Source organism: Camponotus vicinus, unplaced genomic scaffold (assembly GCF_025532165.1).
Source record: "Camponotus vicinus isolate PSW18456_S1 unplaced genomic scaffold, iyCamVici1.0 SCAF_10, whole genome shotgun sequence".
In the NCBI taxonomy this organism is placed as follows: Eukaryota; Metazoa; Arthropoda; class Insecta; order Hymenoptera; family Formicidae; genus Camponotus; species Camponotus vicinus.
In genome coordinates, this window is record NW_028141946.1 from 7,171,317 (window position 1) to 7,195,521 (window position 24,205).

At 25.1% G+C, this 24,205-nt stretch overlaps 2 protein-coding genes and 1 pseudogene across 3 annotated transcripts; all 3 read right to left on the reverse strand.

Moving 5' to 3' along the window:
• Positions 1 to 451: 451 nt before the first annotated feature.
• LOC145960841 (uncharacterized) lies at positions 452 to 7,023 on the reverse strand. Its single transcript, XM_083080539.1, has 10 exons — positions 6,662 to 7,023; positions 5,983 to 6,318; positions 5,390 to 5,591; positions 4,794 to 4,949; positions 4,390 to 4,436; positions 2,491 to 2,865; positions 1,842 to 2,177; positions 1,455 to 1,656; positions 924 to 1,079; positions 452 to 505 (listed from the first exon to the last, which is right to left on the reverse strand). The coding sequence occupies exons 1-10, from the start codon at positions 7,021 to 7,023 to the stop codon at positions 452 to 454; spliced, it is 2,226 nt and encodes a 741-aa protein (XP_082936665.1).
• Positions 7,024 to 7,751: 728 nt separating this feature from the next.
• On the reverse strand, positions 7,752 to 16,860 carry LOC145960842 (uncharacterized; annotated as a pseudogene). Its single transcript, XR_014435474.1, has 17 exons — positions 16,499 to 16,860; positions 15,890 to 16,225; positions 15,306 to 15,510; positions 15,006 to 15,161; positions 14,643 to 14,686; positions 12,930 to 13,304; positions 12,374 to 12,709; positions 11,920 to 12,124; positions 11,653 to 11,808; positions 11,313 to 11,366; positions 9,867 to 10,249; positions 9,249 to 9,584; positions 8,904 to 9,108; positions 8,544 to 8,699; positions 8,149 to 8,215; positions 8,014 to 8,037; positions 7,752 to 7,780 (listed from the first exon to the last, which is right to left on the reverse strand). The product of XR_014435474.1 is annotated as an uncharacterized LOC145960842 (transcript).
• A 975-nt stretch (positions 16,861 to 17,835) lies between these two features.
• LOC145960843 (uncharacterized) lies at positions 17,836 to 23,372 on the reverse strand. Its single transcript, XM_083080540.1, has 10 exons — positions 22,924 to 23,372; positions 22,372 to 22,707; positions 21,907 to 22,102; positions 21,382 to 21,537; positions 21,150 to 21,213; positions 19,774 to 20,140; positions 19,079 to 19,417; positions 18,559 to 18,754; positions 18,083 to 18,238; positions 17,836 to 17,907 (listed from the first exon to the last, which is right to left on the reverse strand). Exons 1-10 carry the CDS (start codon positions 23,283 to 23,285, stop codon positions 17,836 to 17,838), a joined length of 2,244 nt encoding a protein of 747 aa, XP_082936666.1. The 5' UTR covers positions 23,286 to 23,372.
• Positions 23,373 to 24,205: the final 833 nt, after the last annotated feature.

Here is a 24,205-nt window from a genome sequence, read left to right on the forward strand (position 1 = left end):
TCTTGAGAATTTAAAATTAATTATTAATTAAATAACGAATAATTAGTTATCGCGCGCCTCGGATTATTTAATATTTTGTAATACACACATTTAGGCTGAATATTTTGCCTTCTGCCGCATTTTAAATCAAGATGATAATCAATTCATGTAGTCACTATTGCATATAAAATCTAATATTTATGTAAAAAATATAATTTACATTAATTTGGTCAGAATAACTATTTATATTTAAATTAAATCAATATTATCATTTTACGCGAAATTTTTGAGAAGAAAATTTCTTTTCTTAAATTTGAAAATTTTTGATTGTAGTTTATTAAGTAATATATGGTTTAAGGAAACAAACGCGCATATAGCGCGTGCTTTGTAATATTCTAATAAGCTAACAATATGAATATTGTAATATGAATATATAAATATAATCTAACTTTTACCCCAGTTAGTTGTACTGCTATTCCTTCATTTGTTGAAGCAAATTGTAAGTCGAATATGATGTCTTAAGAATCTACAGATAAATACATATATATATATATATATATATATATATATATATATAAAACTCTTATATTTATAATTAGAAAAAATATATCTTATATTTATGTACTGGTATATTCGATAATTTCGTCAATGATGAAATATAACAAAAAAACATTTAAAATACAACAACTGAAGAATGTTTTAATCTTTATAATCTTTAGCTCTGTCTTTTAATGTAATTAAGTAAAATTATATTGAACTAGAGCTTTGTTAAATTTGATATTATTAATGCAATTATTTTAAATGTAATGAATATAATATTGCATCTTTTTGAATTGATTAACACATCCATTAAAACATAAAGCCATTGCTTATGTAAACTAAAAACTTGAAATTTCGTTCCAAAATCAGCTTTAATCACACACATTTGATATTTTTATACTTACATTCATAAAAGAATCAAGATTTAGAGAGATAGTATAGACACTGGTAATTTCAATAGGCATTACTGTACGCTCCATCATTATTATTAAAGATTTTTTAAAATTTTTATTCAAAGTCAGCCATTCTATTTCGAAAATATTATCTATAAATTGGCGGCTCTATTTGTGAATATAGAAGACATATAAGAGTTACATATTTTTAAACATTCTTATATTTCTATAAAAAAATTTTTTAAATCTTAATTATCTATATATTTTTAAAGTATGATAATAATTATAATAATTCTTAAGTTAAAAACATCAATTCTAAGAGAGATTAATATAAATTAAAAATAATTACAAATGAATACTTATCAATCTTTCGCATAATTATTCTATTTTAATTTCAAAAATAACATAAGGCTTGAAAATTTATTTGTTACATTTATATAAAAATATGAATATAAAATCCTAAGAAAATAAAAGTTTAAAAAATAAAAATAGCTTCAACATTAAAATTTTGCTAATAATGAAAATTAAGCTTGTACCTTGTACCTTTAGTCTTACTTCGTTGCCATACCAACAATAAACAAAAATTTGTGTGAGCATGCAACCCATGAATAATGCTAATCGAATACATCTTGCATCCAATTTTGATAGACTTATTACATAAAGATTGAAACATACGACAAGCATACTCATTAGAAATTGAATAGTAATAACCATTCTAAAATTCGCATTAACAAGAAAAGCCAATCTGAAACAAAATTCATAATAAGCACTATCTATAATACATAATAAGAAGTTAGTTTTATTACATCAAAATATTAATAAAGAGTGACAGTAAATATATATTATTTTCTAAATATATTCACATATTTTATTTAAATAGAACATATTTAAATAGGATATTGAATCATATCATATATTATAAAAGCCAACCTAAAGATTTTACAATGTTGTTGGACGCAATTACGAAGACCATCTGAATGAAGCATGATTCTCTTCAAACGATATGTCAAAATTTCATATTGACAACAAACATGTACCAATAATCCACAGATGAGACTGTCACAAGCGACGTTCACTAAAGCACCCATAGTCAAACCTATCAATTGATGAATGTATAATATGCAAAATAAAGTCATAGATGAATATTCGAACGGCACCCACGCTCTGTATGTCAACTTTTTTTGACCAAAATTTGTTAATAAAGATGTAATCGTAATAATGACGCACGTTACCATACACATAGCTGTATAATGGAAAGTATTAATCCTATAAAAATATATAAACATATTCACTTAATATTTATTTTTTTCCTTAGTATTTATTTTTTATTATTTTCTTATTTAAAAAATAGATAAAAATGATCTTATACAATAATTATATGTAATAAGAAAATTGTATATAATGAAGGAAATAACGAATCAAACCGTGAAATAAATTTCAATAAAATTGAAATAACATAAAGCTAAAATGTTAAATTTAAATTAAATCCAAAGAATGTTTACAAGATACATGTTAAAATGATTATTATTAGTGAAATCAATAATAAATATAGTGACAATTATTGATTGTTAATACTTACTGCATGCCTTTATCAAATTTATAATAAATTTTTATTTCATTCGGTTTCAATGGTTTGCACGGTTTCTTCGTTAGAATATCGGTTAATTTAATAATGTTTTTGTGACTGCCCAATAAGCTAAACAATTTGTAGCAAACTATGATCATAGGAAGTAGTACGCAAAAGTTATCGCAAAAATCATCCGTGTTGTCCACGATTAGAATTATATCCATAAATTGCGACAATACGAAACTATTTATTAGTAAAATTACTAGGAATGTATACACTCGATATATTATACGTTTATGTACCGATGTCCAAGATTCCGGCTGCCAGCAACCACATATTGTTAACACTTTAAAAGTAAGTTCCAATATATGCATTTTGAATTTCTTTCTTTCGGTCATCCATCACATGTGAATAACAATAGAAAAAACTTGATTTTTTTATTGTGCTAATGTAATGCTTTTTCAAATTTGTTTTTAATTATTTTTTTATTATGCAATTATTACTTGATTATTAATTATATTATATTATACCTTATTTGCCTTTAATATATCGTTAATTAATATATTGTTTCTAACAATATATTTCACGATTTATATTTTTTCACGAATATTTAACTACATGTTGTATATTATAACTGAAAATATATTTTTTTTTCCTTGTATAAACTACTTGTGCTTTAAATTAATTTTGAACAAAAAGATCAATTAAAATTGATATAAATAAAATAAAGAGAGAATGACTCAAATAATATTATCTTAAAATTCTTTACACACAAATATACAAAAACAACGCGTAATTCTTACAGCGACTCTCGAAAATCTAACTGTGCCGTTCTTTTCAGAGATGACATTTTTCAGAGAAATTTCTTCTTTAATCAATAGTCTTGTTCTTTGCAATAATCAATAGTCTTATTCTTTGCAATAATCCCTTACAACATAATATTTTCATGAATTTAAAATGCAGTACATAGATGCAGAGTTAGCATGGTTTCTAAGCGTATGTCTCTTAAAGACGGAAAGTAAAAGAAATAAAAAGAGGAACAATTGAACAGTCACTTATAATACATCTCTATACATATTTCACATAGATTAATTATATTCTTGTCTGCAAGGAAACGTTTTATTTTTCGATATATGGTAGTTGTATCATATTGAATTTTTCTTTCATATATATATTGATTCTCATGGATACAATTTCTAATAGAAGATATCTAAAATATGACATTAATAATATCGAATGAGAGATAGATATGTGTAGCATGATAAAAAAATTCTCCAGGATATTAAACCATATAATTTGATTACTACCATAAAACATAAATAGAGAATGTATTAAAGTATAAGTATTTGTGTGCATATGTGTGTTCAAGATGAAAGATATATGTGTGTGAATATAAAAAAATATACTTACTTAAATTCCTTTTATTAATCTAAAATTGCGACAAAGAATCAACACTAATTGTAATATTTTTCTATTTATATATTTGCGAATAACACAAATTACGAGAATGATACAACATAAGGATATTTTCATATAAAGCGCATTTTTAATATAACAAACAATAAAATTTAACAAAATCATTAAATATTGCATAGCTAACAAAAATCTATGACATATTGAAATAGATTTGTCAAAAAAATATTTAAATTAATGTTATATGTTGCAATATTATATATATGTAAATTACATATGCAAACGCTAAAGAAAATTTTTAACAATTATGATGGCATTTTTTGATGGAATAGTTTAATGTAATGGGAAATTTAAATAGTTTAATTTGATATTTTTATTTATTTAATTACTACTATATATTATACGTGATAGAATATTGACTGCTATATTTATGATATTAACAGCTGAATAAAATAATAATATTAGTGTACCATATAAACATAAGTCAATTATTATTACTCCATTTGTTGAAGCAAATTATAAACCGAATATGACGTTTTAAGTATCTACAACAAACATAGATGTCCATAATCCTAATTTATATTTATATATTGATATATTTAGTGATTCAGCCAAAATAAATGACAATTAGTTAATGATAAAATATGATATAGACAAATATAAAATGCAATATTTCAATCTTTATTGATTTAGCATAATTAAATTACAAATTTAAATTAATTAGATTTTATTAGATTTGACACAATTAATATAAATATTTTGAATATAATAAATTTTGCTTTTCTCCCAAATTGATTAACAAGTTTTATTTAAATACTGACCATCATTCTTATGCAAAATCAAATCCAAGAGCGTTTGCAAAAATCAACTTCTATTGTATATTTAATATTTTTTATACTTACACCTACAAAGGAATCAAGATTCATGGAGATAGTATAAGCGCTGGTAATCTCAATAGGCATTGTTGTACGCTTCATTATTATTATTAATGACTTTTTTAGATTTTCATCTACCTCTAACCATTCAGTTTGAAAAATATTATCGACGAATTGGCGACTCTACTTAAATATGTAGAAAACATTTTGCTTATATATATATATATATATATATATATATATATATGTACATATATTGTATATTAAATCTTTTAAATCAATTGAAGAAATTAAAGAAAAATTAAAATACTGATCCCCCCTAAGGCGTATCAATATATGTATACATATATATATATATATATATATATATATATATATATATATATACATATATAATAAATATTGATTTTTCTAAATCATTCTATATTAATTTTAAAAAAGTGCTGAAGAGCTTAAATATTCCTTTTTTATATTTATATTCAATATGTTACATAAATATAAATATAAATATAAAGTATAAATATAAATATATAAAAAAATAGAAATATTTTTAAAAATAAATAACAATTTTAATATTAAAATATTAAAATATTACACTAATAATAGAAATTAAGTGCTTGCACCTTTATTTTGACTTCGTTACCATACCAGCAATAGACGAAAATTTGTGTTAACATGCAACACATGAACATTGCTAATCGAATATATCTTGCACCTATTCTCAATTGAGTTAATTGATAGAGATTAAAACATACTACCAACATACTCATTAAAAACTGAATAGTAATAACCATTCTAAACGTCGCATTTACAATGAAAGCAAATCTGAAGAAAAAAAATATATAATACATCATTTTTATATTTATAAGATAGAGGAGCAAATAAAATATGTTTTATATATATATATATATATATATATATATATATATATATACTTATTTTTACATAAATCATATTTAAAATAAGATATTTCAGTTTTCCATTAAATATTCCATTATTACTTTTTTCATTAATTCATAATATGTTTTATTCATTATTAATGTATAAATAATTTTTCTAATAAGAATGATATATATGTATGTACGTATAGGGCATTATATTACATTAGAATTAATTATTACATATTATTTTCCATATACTTTGGCATATCATATTCATATTAAATGAGAGATTGTCAAGTTTGTAAAATATATTATAAATATTGTATTATACTAACCTGAAGATATTGCAATGTTGTCGCACGCAATTACGAAGAGTGCCTGAATAAAGCACGATTTTCCTTAAACGATATGCCAAGATTTCAAATTGACAGCAAATGTGCACTAATAATCCGCAAATAAGACCGTCACAAGCAACGTTCAACAAAGCACCCATAATTAAACATATCAGTTGATGAGCGTATAATATGCAAAATACGATCGTAGATGAATATTCGAACGGTATCCATGCTCTGTACGTTAATTTTCCTTCATCGAAATCAGTTAATAAAGATATGAACGCAATACTGGTGCATGTCACTAAGCCCAGAGTTGCATAATGCAAAGTGTTAACTCTATAAAATGACTGCACATTTATGTTTCCCCGTACTTTTTTGTTCAAGAGGTGCAGCAATTTAATATTATATCTTAGCATATACTATATGTTTGCAAACTTAAGAAACAGATATTAAATTTAACAGATATTGAATTTAAGATATTAATTTTAACAGATTTAAATTTAAATTTAAATCAAGAAAAAGAATTATTAATAAAGAGAAAAGACTAATAAATATAAAAAAATTTAAAAGTTGGTATTTACAATTTCAGAGAATTTTTATAACTTGTAATATGTTACGATAATTATTTTCAGTGAACAATCAATAATATAGTAATTATTGTTGGTTAAATAGAACTTACTGTATGCCTTTATCGAATTTATAGTGAATTTCTATCTCATTCGGTTTCGATGGTCTGCATGGTTCCCTTGTTAAAATGTCAGTCAATTTGACAATGCTTTTATGATTTACCAATAGGCTAAGCATTTTATAACAAGAAATAAACATAGGGAGCATAATACAAAAATTATCAGAAAGATCGTCAGGATTGTCTACGATAAGAATTATATCCATAAATTGCGACAATGTGAAACTGTTTACTAACAAAATTACTAAAACTGTATACACTCGATATATTATGCGTTTATATATCGACGTCCATGACTTCGGTCTCCAACAACCGCATATTGTTAACACTTTAAAGGTAAATTCCAACACTTGCATTTCGAAATTCTTCGTAAAAGTAATCTATTGTTTTCTGTCTAATTGATGTGTTATTATTAATTGTATTAAATGCAATAATATAATTCACTTGCGAAATACAATCAAACTGATTGTCTATAACATGTGTTACATATTATACTAATAAAGATTTTTTCATATTTTTATATTTTACTTTTTTAATTAATTGTAAACTATATAGTTATATATATATATATATATATATATATATATATATATATATATAATTGTATATATTAATTTTTATCAAGAGAATATTAATTAAATAATAAATAAAAGAGTAATATGAACGACATTATAATTAAAATTCTTTATATTACTATCCACTACATGGAGAAGAGAATAACGCGCAACACAATTCACATAAAACGACTGAAACTTTATAACTTCGTCGCTCTTTTCCAAAGTAGTATTTTCACTTAGTTTTTCCCCTCGTAATCAATAGCTTTAATATTCATTGTGCAACAATGTCTCTTACATAGTATTTCATTGAATCAAAAATGCAGGATACAGCTGCAATGTCCCTATAACGATTTCTGAGCGCATGTCACTTGAAGGCGGAGCGTAGAGGAAATAAAAGAGGAAACGTTTAAATATTAAACAGCACTTATGTAAGCCATTCTAACGTAATAATCATATAGGTAAAATATACTCTCTCTTTTGAATGAAAACATTTTATTAACGGTTATACGCCGAAATGCCACATTGTATTAAATCTTTCTTTCTTGTATGTTGATTCCTACAATAAAAGAATTTATAAGAAGTATATGGATATATATAATCGATAAAATATCGAATGTAAGTTAAGCCTATATAACATGATAAAATAATTTTGCAAAATATTAAGCTATTAAACAACTATTCGATTACTATTATAACGCATAAATAAAAAAATGTGCTTAAAGTATATAACACATAGTAAAAAAAAGAATAAAAGAAACAGAGAAAGATTTAAAAAATGTATTTAATTACCTTTTATTCTTTCATCCATCAAAACTACATGACACAAGAATTATCGCTAATTGTAATAATTCATTATGCTAGGTTATATTAAAAATTTAATATTATTTAAATGTAAGCAACGTAAGATTAAATTTATGTAATTACCCAATATATTGTGTTTTTCCTATATTTGCTGCAATATGTTGAAAGCTGAATATGAAGTTTTAAGTAACTGTAAACAAAAATATTACATATATTATAATAATTAAATATATTATAAGATCTCTCTTTACTCGAATTATTAAAAAGAAGTCAATAAATACTTCATATAATAGTTTATTAAATTTTTGTATAATATATATGTTGTATATATATATATATATATATATATATATATATATATATATATATGCAATTGTTTTGATTGTATATATTTATTGCTAAAAGAATTGATTTTATTTTTTTTATATGCAGATTTATATATGCATTAAATATTAAATATAGATTTTTGGAGCTCGCCCGTTAATCTTGTGCGATAATAAGAAACATTTTATACTAACACCTACGAAAGAATCAAGATTCATAGAGATGATGTAAGCGCTGGTGAATTCGATTGGCATTGTACTACGTCTCATAATCAATAACAAAGCTTTCTTTACATTTTGGTCCAACATATACCATTTTATTTCGAAAATATTATGGATGAGTTGTCGGCTCTATATTTATTATAATATTATATAACATTTGCTTATTCACATATTAATCGTATATTTTTTTAATATATAAATAAATTATATATTTAATTATTATTAAAATACATAAAATTATGAGAATTCTATAAATATATAGATTAAACTATTAATTTATTTATTACAATTATTATAACTAATTGTTTTCTATGTGATTTAATAATCATATACCTTTAATTTTACTTCATTTCCATACCAGCAATAAAAAAAGATTTGCGTCAGCATACTACACATGTACAATGCCAATTGAATGTACTTTGCATTCGTTGTAGTCGTTCTGGTTAATTGATATAGATTAAAGCACACCACCAATGTGCTTACTACAAACTGAATAGTAATAGTGAATCTGAACTTCTCATTGACCGCAAAAGCAAGACTGTAATTAAACGCGATCATTTCTTTTAGTGTCTACAAGTCGAGAAATGGTGCATTGATATTTTTATCAAACGCAACAGTAATAATGTTCTTGTAATATTAATTATACATAAATTATTATACATAAATATATGTACAAACTCGAAAATACGATTATGTTGCAGGATACAATCGTGCAGGATATCAGGCTCGCGTGCTATCCTTCTCAATCGAGATTCTAGTATCTTGATCTGACAGCAAATGTGCACCAATAGTCCACAAATAAGACCATCGCAAGCGACATGAAGAACGGATCCCATTATCAAACTTATCAACTGATGAGCATATGTAATATAATATAAAAATGGCAATGAATAATCATATGGTAGCCAGGCTCTAAATGTCAGCGTTCGTTTCCTGAAGTCCGTTAATAATGATGTTAATGTGATGCATACGCAAGTTGTCTCAACCAGAATAGCGTAATGTATCGTGTTTGCCCTGAAAAATAACTGTAGACATTGTTGCATATCATTTGTTATTAGTGTTTTATTTAATATTATAATTTTCTATTTTTTAATATGTAAATTTATTATTAAAATTTAATACGTGATATTTTTTTAATATATTACAGAACGATATAAAAAAAATTAGCAGCAGCATTAGTCAGAAATATTTAAATCTCGACTTTGCGTTTTAGAATCATGTCATACATTTTTCGTAACTGGATATTAATTTTAACATAACATTTATTATAAAAATTTTCATTTTTAAGATACTTACTGCACACCCTTATCAAATCTGTGATATATTTCCATTTCATTGGATTCCAATGGCTTACAGGGCTTTTCCGTGAGAATGTTGGTCAATATTGCGATATTTTTGCGATTCATCAACATACTAAGCATCTTACAGCAAGAAACGATCATCGCGAGTAACATGTAAAAATTATCGGTGAAGTCGTCAGGATTATCCACGGTAAGAATAATATCCAATAATTGTGATAGGGTGAAGGTATTTATTAACGCAAGTATGAAAACTGTATGCATATGGTATATTACGCGTTTACATGATGACGTCCAAGAATCCGGCCGCCAACAACCGCAAATAATTAAGAATTTAAAAGTGGAATCTAATATATGCATGTTGTGAACTTTATATCTTTTCTTTGATATTCCATTTACACAGCACAAAAATTAAAAAATGTAGAAATTTATATAAAAATTCTAATCTGTAATCTATATATATTCTTCTGTAATTCTCTTTTTTATAATCAGATAAAGATTTAAATGTATGTATATTAAAGATATATATAATTTGCTTAATTAATTTTCTCACACAGACATCTATACTAAAAATGAAATATATAAAAAGATTATCGATATTATACAATTTTTTCAAGTGAAATTCTAAATGCGATGTTATAATCAAATTGCTCGCTCGAATAATAATCGAATGTACAATAAATTGTCTAAAAGAACAATCTTGAAATGTCTATAGAGCCACGATTTCTTAACAGACTCTTCGATTTTTACAGATAATTTTTCCCTCCATATACCTATGATTATCTTTGTTATTAAAAATACAACTGTGTCCCTTGTATGAAATAACATTATTGTGAAATAATCGTGCAACACAGATATTCAATATAAAACTTTGTCTTATTGGGAAGAGCGAGAGTGTGTGTATCAATACAAATTTAAAGCAAATTACATGTTAGCAAGAGTTGTCAAAGAAAAAATAACTCTCAAATGTCGCATACACACGGTCCGTATACTTATGTTGCATAAAATATTAATATTGGTAACTCCCATGCTTCTCTCTCTATTCCTTTCTTGGAAATATTTAATAAAGCTGTAAATTTACCATATCGAATGACAGATTTTCTTTCCCATATTGATCCATATCTATAATTTCTAGTTTAACACTCACATGTATATGCGATCTCCAAATGATATAATCATAATTGTACTGTTAGCGTGCAATGTGTAAATAAAACTGATATTTTAACGTAAACAGTAAAATATATGATACATATAATAATTTTTTAATTATCATTTTTCTATTTGTATAGAATTAGTGATATATATAGTATATAATATGATAAATTATAATATCGGTATAAAATATTTTACTCTACGATGCTTATAAGCATATATTCATGACATAGATTTATATTGTTAATGGTAAAAGATGCCACTATTTTTTTTTAATTGGTATCTAATATTATGAATCTTGCGTTTGCTGAAGTATATTGTAAGCAGAATACGATGTTTTGAGTAACTGTAATTAAAATTATTAATATTGTAATTTACAATCAGTTGCAGGTGTGTATATGATTAAATTTGATTACGCAATATAACAAAATGTTTGAAAATTTCGTAAAAAAATATTTAAAATATTCTTAATACGAAGAAAATTTTATTTTTAATTGATTACTTCTTATTGGTTACTTTTTTATTGATTACTTCTTTTTATTAAAAGAGGCTGAATTAATATTTTCAATATTATAATTTTGAATACGATCTCTGCTATTATTTATAGAGCGACAATTAATTTTGATACTAACACCCACAAATGAATCAAGATTCATAGAAATAACAGAGGCACTGGTAAATTCGATTGGTACTATACCGCGTCTCATGATCAATAATAAAACTTTTTTGGCATTTTCATTCAGTTCGAACCACTCCATCTCAAACACATTATTCACCAATTGCCGACTCTGTATATTTAATAATCCAAGAACTTTATTATTTATTTATTCCACATATATATATATATATATATATATATATGTAATATACTAAATTCATGTAAAAGAGATAACACATACTCTCAATTTAACTTCATTCCCGCACCAGCAATAAAAAAATATTTGCGATAGCATGGAGCACATATACAGTATTAATTGCATATACTTTGCTCTTAATGCGGTTGACTTAGTAAATTGATACAGATTGAAACACACTACTAGCGTACTTACAATAAATTGAATAAATATAGTTATTCTGAATTTATCATTTACCATATGAGCGAACCTAGAATTAATCGCAAACATAACTCTCGAAAATTGAGTTGATATAAAGATATATAAATGCGTATAAAAAATGTGCAGTAGAAAATATTTGACAAAAATAATTTCATATTGCCGAAAAAATAATATACAAATTTATTTTCTCCTAACTTATATAATATAAAAAAATCACCTAACTGTGCTATAAAGTTATTACGCAAATATTAATGATGAACAAATATTTTTATTCGTAACGTTAGTTATGGAAACGAACTTGAATATATGATTGTGCTGTAGAGCACAGTCTTGAAGAATTTTCGGATTACGTGTGCCTTTTCTTATACGACATTCCAATATCTCTAGTTGACAGCAAATATGCACTAGTAATCCGCATATAAGACTGTCGCAAGCAACATGATGAACAGATCCGACTGTAAAACTTATTAATTGATGAGCGTATACAAAGAGAAATAGTAGAGGCGACGAATAATCGAATGGCAGCCATGCCCGAAATGTCAATTTGCCTTTTTTGAATTCCGTCAATAACGACGTTACGGTAACACACAGACACGTTGTCTCGACCAGAATAACGTAGTAAAATGTATTTGATCTGTAAAACGACTATGGACATTTTCACATTGCACTTTTTATTTAATATTTTTTTTCTCAGAGAGCATTACATCTTATTATATGTATTCGCATAAATTAAAAGAGGAAATTGAATTATTTTGGTAGATAATTTTGCTCTAAATTAAAATGCTACATATTAAAATTATGCAAAAATCACCGAATATTATCAAATAAAGCAATAAGATTTTCACAATACTTACTGTATTAATCTCTCATATCTTTGTCGAATTTCCATTTCATCAGATTCAATCGGCTGGAGCGGTTTTCTCGTAAGAGTATCAATTAATATATCAATGTTGTTGCGATTTATTAATAGAGCAAACATCTTGCAGCAAGAAACAATCATGGCAAGTAGCACGTAGAAATTATCGGTGAAATCGTCGGAATTGTCCACAGTCATAATCAAATCCATCAATTGCGATAGCATAAACGTATGTATTAGCAGCAATATGAAAATTGTGTATACGTAATAGACTAACCGTTTGTACGGTGTTGTCCAGGAGTCCGGTCGTCCGCAGCCGCAGATCGTCAATATTTTAAATGTAAAGTCTAATATACGCATTATTATAACGTATCTTTCTTAACGTTATTTATTAGTGCTTTTCTTTCGAGAAAAATTATGTCAGATTTTATATTATATACCTATGTTATATATATACATGTACATTAGTCTTAAAAATTTTTGACAGTATCTTTACATATATTCTTATACATATAAAGGTACTGTCAAAAATTTGTTAAAATCTTGAATATATATATATATATATATATATATATTTTTTCTTTTTTAATTAATTAGAAAAAAAGTTGAGCATTTAGTAATACAACATAATTATTTAACACTAATTTTTCAAAAATCTGTACAACAATTTAGATTGGTAGTCAAATTACATCTCAAACAATAATTTTCTGAAATTACTGTATCAAATAGCAATATTATGAAAATAAAAGTTTTTTTCGTAAAGCAAATTGATGAGCTTAGATAAAATCTTATGGCAAACTGACCATAGAATGTCTATAGCTTCACGATATCTTCCGACATACAATAATACATTATGTCCAACTTCCCCCTTTGACATCTTTTATTATTCAGGTTGTGCAATTATGTTCCTCGAATAGATATTATTTTTATGCAATCGTCTAAACACATACTTGATATTGCGATATTATAACATAATAATGCTTCACTAGAATTCTGCTTGATATTACATGTCATGAGGAATAAAAAAATAATAACTCTTGAATATCGAAGCTCTATATACTTGTTGTTAAAATATTAATGATTTATACTTCAACTATAAGTGATTTATACTTCAACTATATACTTAATTTATGTAGGTGTGACATTTCCACAGTGAACTACATATTTTTCTTTCTTATATTTTCTTAACGGATGCTAGAAAAATGTTCAAATGATACGAATATAACTGAATTAGCATGCAAAATATGTAAGTAAAAATATCACATTACTAAAGATTGTAATATTGTATATAATCATTATTATATTAAGTATATAATCAAGTGACGCGATAGCGTTGCGACGCCAAGTATATAAAAATTTCTTTCCGGCTTGTCAACAGTTTTGCCTATGTACAGGGATATGTCCACGGCGCTATCAAGTAGCTTATCATGAATATAACATAATTTAAATTTTATTCTCTTTCTTTAAATACTTTTTTATATTTAAAGAATAATAATAATAAAACAAGAGAACCGTGTACATATATATACACACTAATATTGGTTAAAATGATAAGTATAAAAACATTTATTTTAACTTCTTTAAAAATCTTTTTCTTTTTCTTTTCTTCTTTTCTCTTTATACGTGCGCGATATAAATTCACATTAGTCTTATGACAAAATATAAATTATAATATTTTTTAAAATTTTATCTTTAATATTAAAATTTCTACATTTGCTGAAGTATGTTATAAGCTGAGTATGATGTTTTAAGTAACTGCAATTAAAGTTATTAATAATGTTATTTAAAATAAGTTGAATATATATAACCAATCTTTTTTTGTTAATTATATCATATTAAAGCTTTTTTAAAAAATATAGAAAAATTAATTCTTAGTTGTTACGTCTAATATATAATAGAAAATTTCTTTCGTCAAATATATATTAAACTCTTCTTATTTTATTTTTAATTGGATAATTTTTCTTTTTAAAAAAGGTAAACGAATAATGATAAATAAAATATATATATGACATTATAACATTATTTTATATTTTAGATTTCGACTGTTAATTATGTCATACATTTTAATACTAACATGCACAAATGAGTCGAGGTTCATAGAGATAACATAGGCACTAGTAAGCTCAATTGGTATTGTACCACGTGTCATAATCATTAATAAAGATTGTTTAGTATAATTATCCAGTTCAAACCATTCCATTTCAAATATGTTATTGACCAATTGCCGACTCTACGTTTAACAATATTTACATTTTATTATTTGTTTAATTTATGCACAGTATATCATACAAAATTTTCAAATAACAAATATATATTGTCTGTTTCAAAATATATGTTTGTTTCATATATATATGTCTGTTTTAAAAATACAAACCTTCAACTTAACTTCGTTTCCATACCAACAATATAAGAAAATTTGCGACAGCATACAACCCATATACATTATTAATTGCATATATTTTGCTTTTGATGCAGTTGATTTGGTAAATTGATATAGATTAAAGCACATTACCAATGTACTCACAATAAACTGTATGACGATAGTCAATCTAAATTTTTCATTTATTAAGCGAGCAAGCCTGAAATATAACTATATGATTTTAAAATATAATATAATTATAAAAATAATTACATTAATCTCATGACAAAGTTAAAAGTTTAAAAATATTTCAAAATTCATAATAATTTATTAATTAGAATTATAGAAATAATATACTAAGTCCAAAGAAGTACAAGGTCATGAATAAATAAATTAATCGAAAATTCTGTAATTAATTTAAAATTTTCTAGTATGCAGAGTATATTTTTACATTTGTTAAAACTATTCTCTCAATCTTTCTTTCTTCTAAATAATATAAACACAATTATAATATATTGATAAGAAATATATTGGTAATGAAAGCAAAGAATGATTGCAAAATATTTTTATACATATAATATTAGCCGCAAAACACCAACTTGAATACAGTATTGTGCTGAAGAACGGATTTGCGAAGATTATCTCGGTCGCGTCCGATTTTTCTCAAACGATATTCCATTATTTCAATTTGACAGCAAACATGCACCAGCAGACCACATATCAGACCATCACAACCTACATGGAGAACAGAGCCGGCAGTTAAACCTATCAGCTGGTGTATATATACAATGCGAAACAGTAACGGCGACGTATAGTTGAATGGTAACCATGCTCTGAATGTCAATCTTCCTTTACTGAACTCTGTCAGCAACGATGTCACGGCAATGCATACACACGTTGTCTCGACCAGGATTGCATAGTAAAGTGTATTTGTCCTGTAAAATGACTGTAGAGATTTTTCTGTTTCATTTTTCATTCAATTCTTGCTTCGACGTTAGCTTTGTTATTTATATCTCTCTTCAATCAAATGCTTGTCATATCAAAAATAGCTTAATAGTATAGTAATAATCAAGCAATTTTTAAAATATAATTTATTTATAATTTTAAAAAAATTACATATTTTGATGTCATAAATATTATCATATATTAAAAATTATTGTAACTATAATAACACATATAATTAGCTCTCATTATATAAATATACTCACTGTATAAGTCTATCAAATTTCTGCTGAATCTCGATTTCGTCACAATAGTCCGGTCTACACGGTTTTCTTGTGAGAATATCGATTAGCATTGTAATATTACTGCGGTTCATCAGCAAGGTGAACATCTTACAGCAGGAAACGATCATGGCGAGAAGCATGTAGAAATTATCAGTAAAATCCTCGGCATTGTCCACGGTTAAAATTAGATCCATCAGTTGTGATAGCATAAACGTATGTATGAGTAGCATTATGAAAATTGTGTACACATGATAAACTAATCGTTTGTACGGTGTTGTCCAGGAATCCGGTATCCAACACCCGCAAATCATTAATATTTTAAACGTAAAATTTAACACGCGCATATTTAAATTCTAATTTACTTTTCTGTCAAGATTATTTTAATATCCGTTCTCTAGAAAAAGCATCAATCATTAATCATTATTTCAAAGATATTACAGCATTTTTTAATTTTCTTCTTTTAATTAATAATTAAATGTGAGATTTCACAATATTACATGATACAATAATTATTCGTATATTTTAAAACTTAACCGATAGTTAAATTATATTTCATCGGCGATTTTTCCTAGTCACGCGAGCTCGAAGATAGAATATAATAATGAAAATGTTTTTCTGAAAAATATTATGAAGAAATCTTGAAAAAGACTGACAATCATAGAATATCTATAGTCTCGCGATCGTCCCATAATAATACGTTTATACAACTTTCCCCCTACTTTCCCCCTTCATATACGATAACTTTTATTATTTAGATTGCAATCTATAACCTTCCCATACCTCAACAACCCTTTATAGAATGCAGTCATTAAATATAGACTTAATCATAGATTACGATGTCATGATATAAAATGATATCTGAAAATAATAAATCATTAAATTAAATATTAGAAGCTATATAAAGAATAGAAAATAGAATATTTAAAAGTCCTTGATAACATGATTGTTCTGCACTAATATAAAATATTTAATTTATTGCTTCTTTTTATTTTTACAATATCTGTAATCAAACATTTTAACATTGTATACAGAATCTCACATATATATATATGTATTAACATAGAAACATAAATGGAAAATGTAAGTAAAGGAATTTGTGCATATATATCAACAAATATAAGCGATAAATTACATAATTTCTTATATATATATATATATATATATATATATATATATATATATGAAATATATTAGAAATATATATTGAATTATAATATTAATAATACATAATATTAATATTAATAAAACAGTTCATTTCAATATTCTTAATTTTACATACATATTGTTAAAGGAATTATATAAAATAAAATAACATCTTCCTATTTGTCTTTATTATTTGGATCTTGCATTTGTTGAAGTATATTGTAAGTCGAATATGATGTCTTGAGCAACTGTAATAAATAAAATTTTCTTATTTTTTGTTTTAAAGGTCTTTATAAAATATAATCATAGCATTGTATATATATATATATATATATATATATATATATATATATATAAATTAATAATCACTATTTATATGATAAAATATAATCATAACATAAAAATATAATATTTTGCACTAACACCCACGAATGAATCCAGATTCATAGGTATAACATAAGCACTGCTAAATTCAATAGGCACTTTACTACATATTATAATTGTTAATAAATCCTTTTGTATGTTTCGTTCTAGCGTAAACCACTCTATTTTATATAGATTATTGATTAGTTGTAGACTCTATGTTCAAAAATCGAAAGTACATTTTAATCATTAATTGTAATAAAATAGAAAAATTAATTATGATATGATTAATTTTGATATTACTTATGTATATTACTTTGATGTAGGCATTTTATATAATTTTATGATCTAAAATTTCATACTTCTATATAAAAAAAAAGCTATATATTTGACATTTAAATTGTATTTTATTTATATGCAATGCAGAAAAAAATATTTATGTTAAATAAAAGAAATATTTTTACTTATTATATGAATTATATAACTAAACACATAAAAATATTGCAAATAATAGTATTTATTTCAAAAGCACATACCTTCAGTTTAACTTCATTCCCATACCAACAATACAAGAAAATTTGTGTTAGCATGCACGACATATACATTCCTAATTCGACGAATTTTCCACTCGTTTTCGTCAATTGATATAAAGTGAAACATACCACCAACGTACTTACAAGGAACTGAAAGCTGATAGTAAACCTAAATTTTTTATTCAATAAGAAGGCAAATCTAAAATCAATTAGAGGTATTTTTTAATATATTTAATTATCGATAAAAATATTAAATAAGTATAATAGTGATATAGAAGAATATAATGATAATAATTATAAAATCGAGTTAGCATTTCTCTGATTCACATATAAATATATATATATATACGAAATAAAAAAATTAGTGGAAAATATAAATTTAGAGTACAAGTAATTATTCGCATGTAACATCATTTTGTCAATTTATTTGTAAAAAATTTAATTAAAAATTGTGACATATAATTATACAAGAAAATGTAGAAAAATATAGCTTCTTATCACAATATTAATAATAAAAACGAACTTAATTATATGATTGTGCTGAATGACGCAATCACGAAGCATTCTTGGATTGCGTGGGATTTTGTTCAAACGATAACTTAATATTTCTATTTGACAGCATATATGCAATAGTAGTCCGCAAATAAGACCATCACAAGCAACATGCAAGACAGATCCAACTGTCAAACTTATTAATTGATGAAAATAAGTAAAATGAAAAATCGTTGCCGAGGAGTAATAGTCAAATGGTAACCAGGCTCTGAAAGTTAACTTTTCTTTCTTGTAGTCCGTGAGTAATGACGCTACCGCCGTAGATGCACATGTCAATTCTACCAGAATCATATAATGTAAGGTATTCGTCCTGTAAAATAGCTGCAGACGGTTTTGCGTTTCATTAATAACTCGTTATTTTCTTTAATATTAATTTTTCCTCAACATGAAACAGTTTCAATTAAAAAACAACTTGCTCTAATAATACTTCTAAATGTTACCTTTTTAGTACATATAATTCTGGGTAACAAAATATATTAAATATCAACACATTGCAAAGAAATATTACCACTTATTAAAAATGCATTGTAAGGTATTCAAAAATTTGATCATCAAGAATTATAATGCTGTATTTTAAAAAAATTAAGTTAATCTTCAAATTATAAAGAATATAAATGATTTAATTTTTAGGTAATAATTAAAACGCTATTACTTCGGAATATTTACTCAATGAGTTTATCGAATCTCTGTCGTATTTCTATTTCGGCTGGTTCCAGTGGTCTGCACGGTCCCCTCATTAAAATGTCTGTTAGCATTGCAATGTTGCTGCGATTTATCAACAGACTGAACATTTTAAAACAAGAAACGATCATGGCAAGTAGCATGTAAAAATTATCCATAAAATCGTCTGGATTGTCGACAGCCAAAATTATATCCAAAAATTGCGATAACGTAAACGTATTTATCAATAAAAGTATAAAAATTGTATATACGTGGTACATTAACCGTCTGTAGAATGAATTGGTCCAGGAATTCGGTATCCAACAACCGCAACTGGTTAAAATTTTGAACGTAAATACTAATATGCTCATTTTAATTTTCATTGTTTTCCCATCTATATTTTTCATACAAAAATAATAAATAAATATCCACAAAATAAATTATTGGATATATAGCATTCTCTATTTTTATTATTTTGATAAGATTGCAATTATACTTTTACATAATTACTTATTATGTACATTAATTTGCTAAGCAAAATTACACGTGTCTCACGTTATTCTAGTTATAAATTGAAATTAATTCAATCGATCAACAATTATTTTGAAAGTAGCTTTAGTTGTAGCGAGATGGTCGATTATACATCAATACAACGCACAGTGAAGTCTTGAGAGAGACTAACGATTGTCTATACCCTCGCAATCTTTCAACTTCACCCCTTTGTACCCGATGATTTTTATTATTTAAAATACGAATGTGTTTTCCGCATAATAATATTTTTATAAGTAGTACAATCATTTAATGGATTCTTGATACAGTATATTATGACATAATAATATCTCATAAGGAAAATACTTTATGAAATTAGATGTTAGAAAAATCTGGGTTAAAAAAGTAAAAAACACTAGATCTTTTACAATCGTCTATAAAATGCAGTATTTTATCTTTCTATATCTTTTTCTTTTTCTTCGCTGAATGTCACAAAAATGTGGAATTCGTAATCATATTGAATTTGATTATTCTTTAATTAAATTTTTTAATATATACCGGAAGGATAAACAATATAGAATCTTGCATATATATATATATATATATATATATATATATAATACTGCATATATATCAACCAAATCAATTCAGATACGGATATATTGTAAAATGTAAATCGAAATAATGTACAAAACCATATAATGCAGATAAAATCATCATTTAAATCGTTTTCCTATTACATTATAGAATGTAATATTATATGAGATAATTCTCTCTCACATATTAATACACATCGTTATAATATTGTGAAAATATTTTAATTTCTCTAATTTTATATCACATTATTTCTACAATATATGAGATATAACAATGTTAAATAACAATTTATTTACCTTCGACCGCTTCATCTCGCATTTGCTGAAGTATATTATAAGTCGAATATGATGTCTTGAGTAACTAAAATAAACACGTTATATGTTATGTTTAAAATTTTATATATATATATATATATATATATATATATATCCATTTTATAATTTTTTCATTTTAAATCTATACACAATAGTCAATAATTGTATCGTACGAAAAGTAATTACATTATGAAAATAGATTTACTATACTAACACCCACAAACGAATCGAGATTCATGGGGAAAATATAGGCGCTCGTAAATTCGATGGGAAGGATACCGCACCTTGTAATTATCAATAAATCTTTCTTTACATCTTCCCCCAGTGCAAGCCATTCTATTTCAAATAAGTTATTGATCAACTGCATACTCTACATCAAAAAATGCAAAACATTTTTTCACATTAATGTAGAAAAGGAAAAAATAAATTAATCTAGAATGAATTAATTTTAATCTCTTCAATACGTTACTTGACATAATAAATAGTATTTGAAAACATTTTGTGCGTATGAGTATGTATATATATTTGTATGTTTTTGTGTGAATTAATTATATATAAACGTGTATATATATTAACATATATATAACTTATATATAACTTATATATAACATATATATAACTAAAATAAGGAAATATTAACGAATATCTCTAATTGTAAGTCATATGACATAACAAAATTAAAAGAAAATACCCGAATATAAAAAGGATATAAAAAGAAAATTTTATTCTAATAGCATACCTTTAGTTTAACTTCGTTCCCATACCAACAATACAAAAAGATTTGTGTCAGCATGCACGACATATATAATACTAATTCAAGTACTTTCGCATTTGGCTTGGTCAGTTGATATAAAGTAACACACACTACCAATGTACTTACTATAAATTGAACGGTAATGATCAATCTGAACTTCTCATTCACCATAAAGGCGAACCTAAAACAAATTTTAGACGCATTATTGTTTAATTTTCACTATATATAAATGTGATGTTTTCTGTACAAATTAAAAAATCTTTTTTTCGCAAAATATTATAAATAAGATTAATATCTAAAACATATTAAACACAATATTATTTTTTTAGTATTTTCTTTATAATTTATTTTTCATACACTATTAATAAAAATACTACCACATGTGTTACATGAAAATTATAAAAGAAATATACAATTTTAACAATAAAATTCTAACTATATAAAACAAACTTGATCATGAGATTATGTTGAGCGACGTAATCACGAAGAATTTTTGGATTATGTATAACTCTTTTCATACGAGAATTCAATATTTCTATTTGACAGCATATGTGTAAAATTAATCCACATATCAGACTGTCGCAAGCAACATGCAGAAGAGCCCCTACAAGTAGGCCTATCAACTGATGAAAGTACATAAAGTGAAAAAGTACTGTTGAGGTGTAATCGAACGGTAACCAGGCTCTGAACATTAACTTTCCTTTCCAGTAATCCGTGAACAATGATTGTATCACTGTGTATAAGCTTGACAATTCAACTAGAATCGCATAATGCAGCGTATTCACTCTGTAATTGACTATTGGCAGTTTTACATTGGTTATTTATTTACTTTTATAATTATTATTTTTAATTTTTATTCTCTTCAATACCAATTATTATAATCACTTTTTTTCTAATGATTTTGTTTAGAAGAAAGTTGCTAACAAAATTGTAAAATTTTCAGATTGAAGAATATATATTATTATTACACGTATAACAAATAAATAGGTATGTCATACTTACTCGATAAGTCTATCAAATTTCTGTCGAATTTCTATCTCATCTGATTCCACTGGTTTACATGGTTTTTTTGTAAGAATATCTGTTAGTATCGCGATACTGCCGCGATTTATCAATAAATTAGACATTTTAAAACAACAAACAATCATAGTAAGAAGCATATAGAAATTGTCAGTAAAGTCGTCCGGATTGTCCACGATTAGTATTAGATCCAGGAATTGTGATAGTGTAGACGTATTTATTAATAGAAATATGAAAATTGCATAAACATAATACAGGAGACGTCTGTAGAAAGATGTCCAAGAATCCGGTGTCCAGCAACCACAGATTGTTAAAATTGTAAATGTAAAGTCTAATACGCGCATTGTAACTTTGAATTACTCTTACTATCTATTTTTTAAATATAATAAAAAATAAATTACTCAGCTTACGTCAGTCTTCTTCTCTTAAATTAGACAAGATTGTACACTTTATAATCATTTAATAATCATTTATAAGTAAATATTATAGATAAATTAGTGTCTCACTTTGCGTAAATTAACGATTGAAACTTAGTTGCTAATCAACAATTTTATTTAATACTTCTTTAATTGCTGCGGTGTTAAAATATTTTTATAGTGGTCTTTTTATAGTGGTATAACTCGCTATAGAATCTTTTAAGAGACTGACAAAATGTTTATAGTCTCGCGGCTTCTTGACAAAAATATTCTCCGCTTAACTCTCCCCTTCTTTGATAACTACTTTCATTATTCAGATTGTAATTGTGTTTCTCAGATATAATATTCTTATATATCAATCGTAAAAAGCAAAGTCCTCTTAGATAGTGGTTTTATATTATGACATAAATTGTCGTAAAAAGAAAACCACATAAAATGATATCTTAGTGAGTGCAGTCGAAGAAGAATAAAAATGTTTGATTTTAAATACTTGAATCATTTATATAAGATTATATTCTTAATTTATCTCTTTTTCTTCTTTATGACAACTTGCACTTTTTCATTAAACCAGTTAATGACTATTATCTGTTACTAGTGAAAATAGCATATTTCCTTACTTTTTGAGAATGTCTTCTTTTTCTTTATATTTAGGTTATATTTAGATTCTCTTTTTATATATATATATATATCAGTTAATGTAAATGCAATAAGATTTATTGAAGGCTATGATCCTTCAATCATAGTATTTTTTATGTACCAACTAAGTAATACAATTGTTAAATGGAGATTTAATACAATATATCATGACATAATAATATCTTATTAAAAAAATACTTTGTGAAATTAGA

Bases quoted from the DNA above. Each gene is read 5' to 3' on its own strand.
- LOC145960841 (XM_083080539.1), bottom strand. From the start codon at position 7,023: ATGCAAGTGTTGGAATTTACCTTTAAAGTGTTAACAATATGCGGTTGT. The intron at 2,866-4,389 runs GTAATAATAATT...GATGACCGAAAG, and splicing joins AATTTGCTTCAACAAATGGA to AAAGAAATTCAAAATGCATA. The intron at 1,080-1,454 runs GTACAAGGTACA...ATTCACAAATAG, and splicing joins GCAACGAAGTAAGACTAAAG to AGCCGCCAATTTATAGATAA.
- LOC145960843 (XM_083080540.1), bottom strand. From the start codon at position 23,285: ATGCGCGTATTAGACTTTACATTTACAATTTTAACAATCTGTGGTTGC. The intron at 21,538-21,906 runs GTATGCTATTAG...TTTTTGATGTAG, and splicing joins GGAACGAAGTTAAACTAAAG to AGTATGCAGTTGATCAATAA. The intron at 21,214-21,381 runs GTTAGTATAGTA...TGTTTATTTTAG, and splicing joins ATCTCGATTCGTTTGTGGGT to TTACTCAAGACATCATATTC.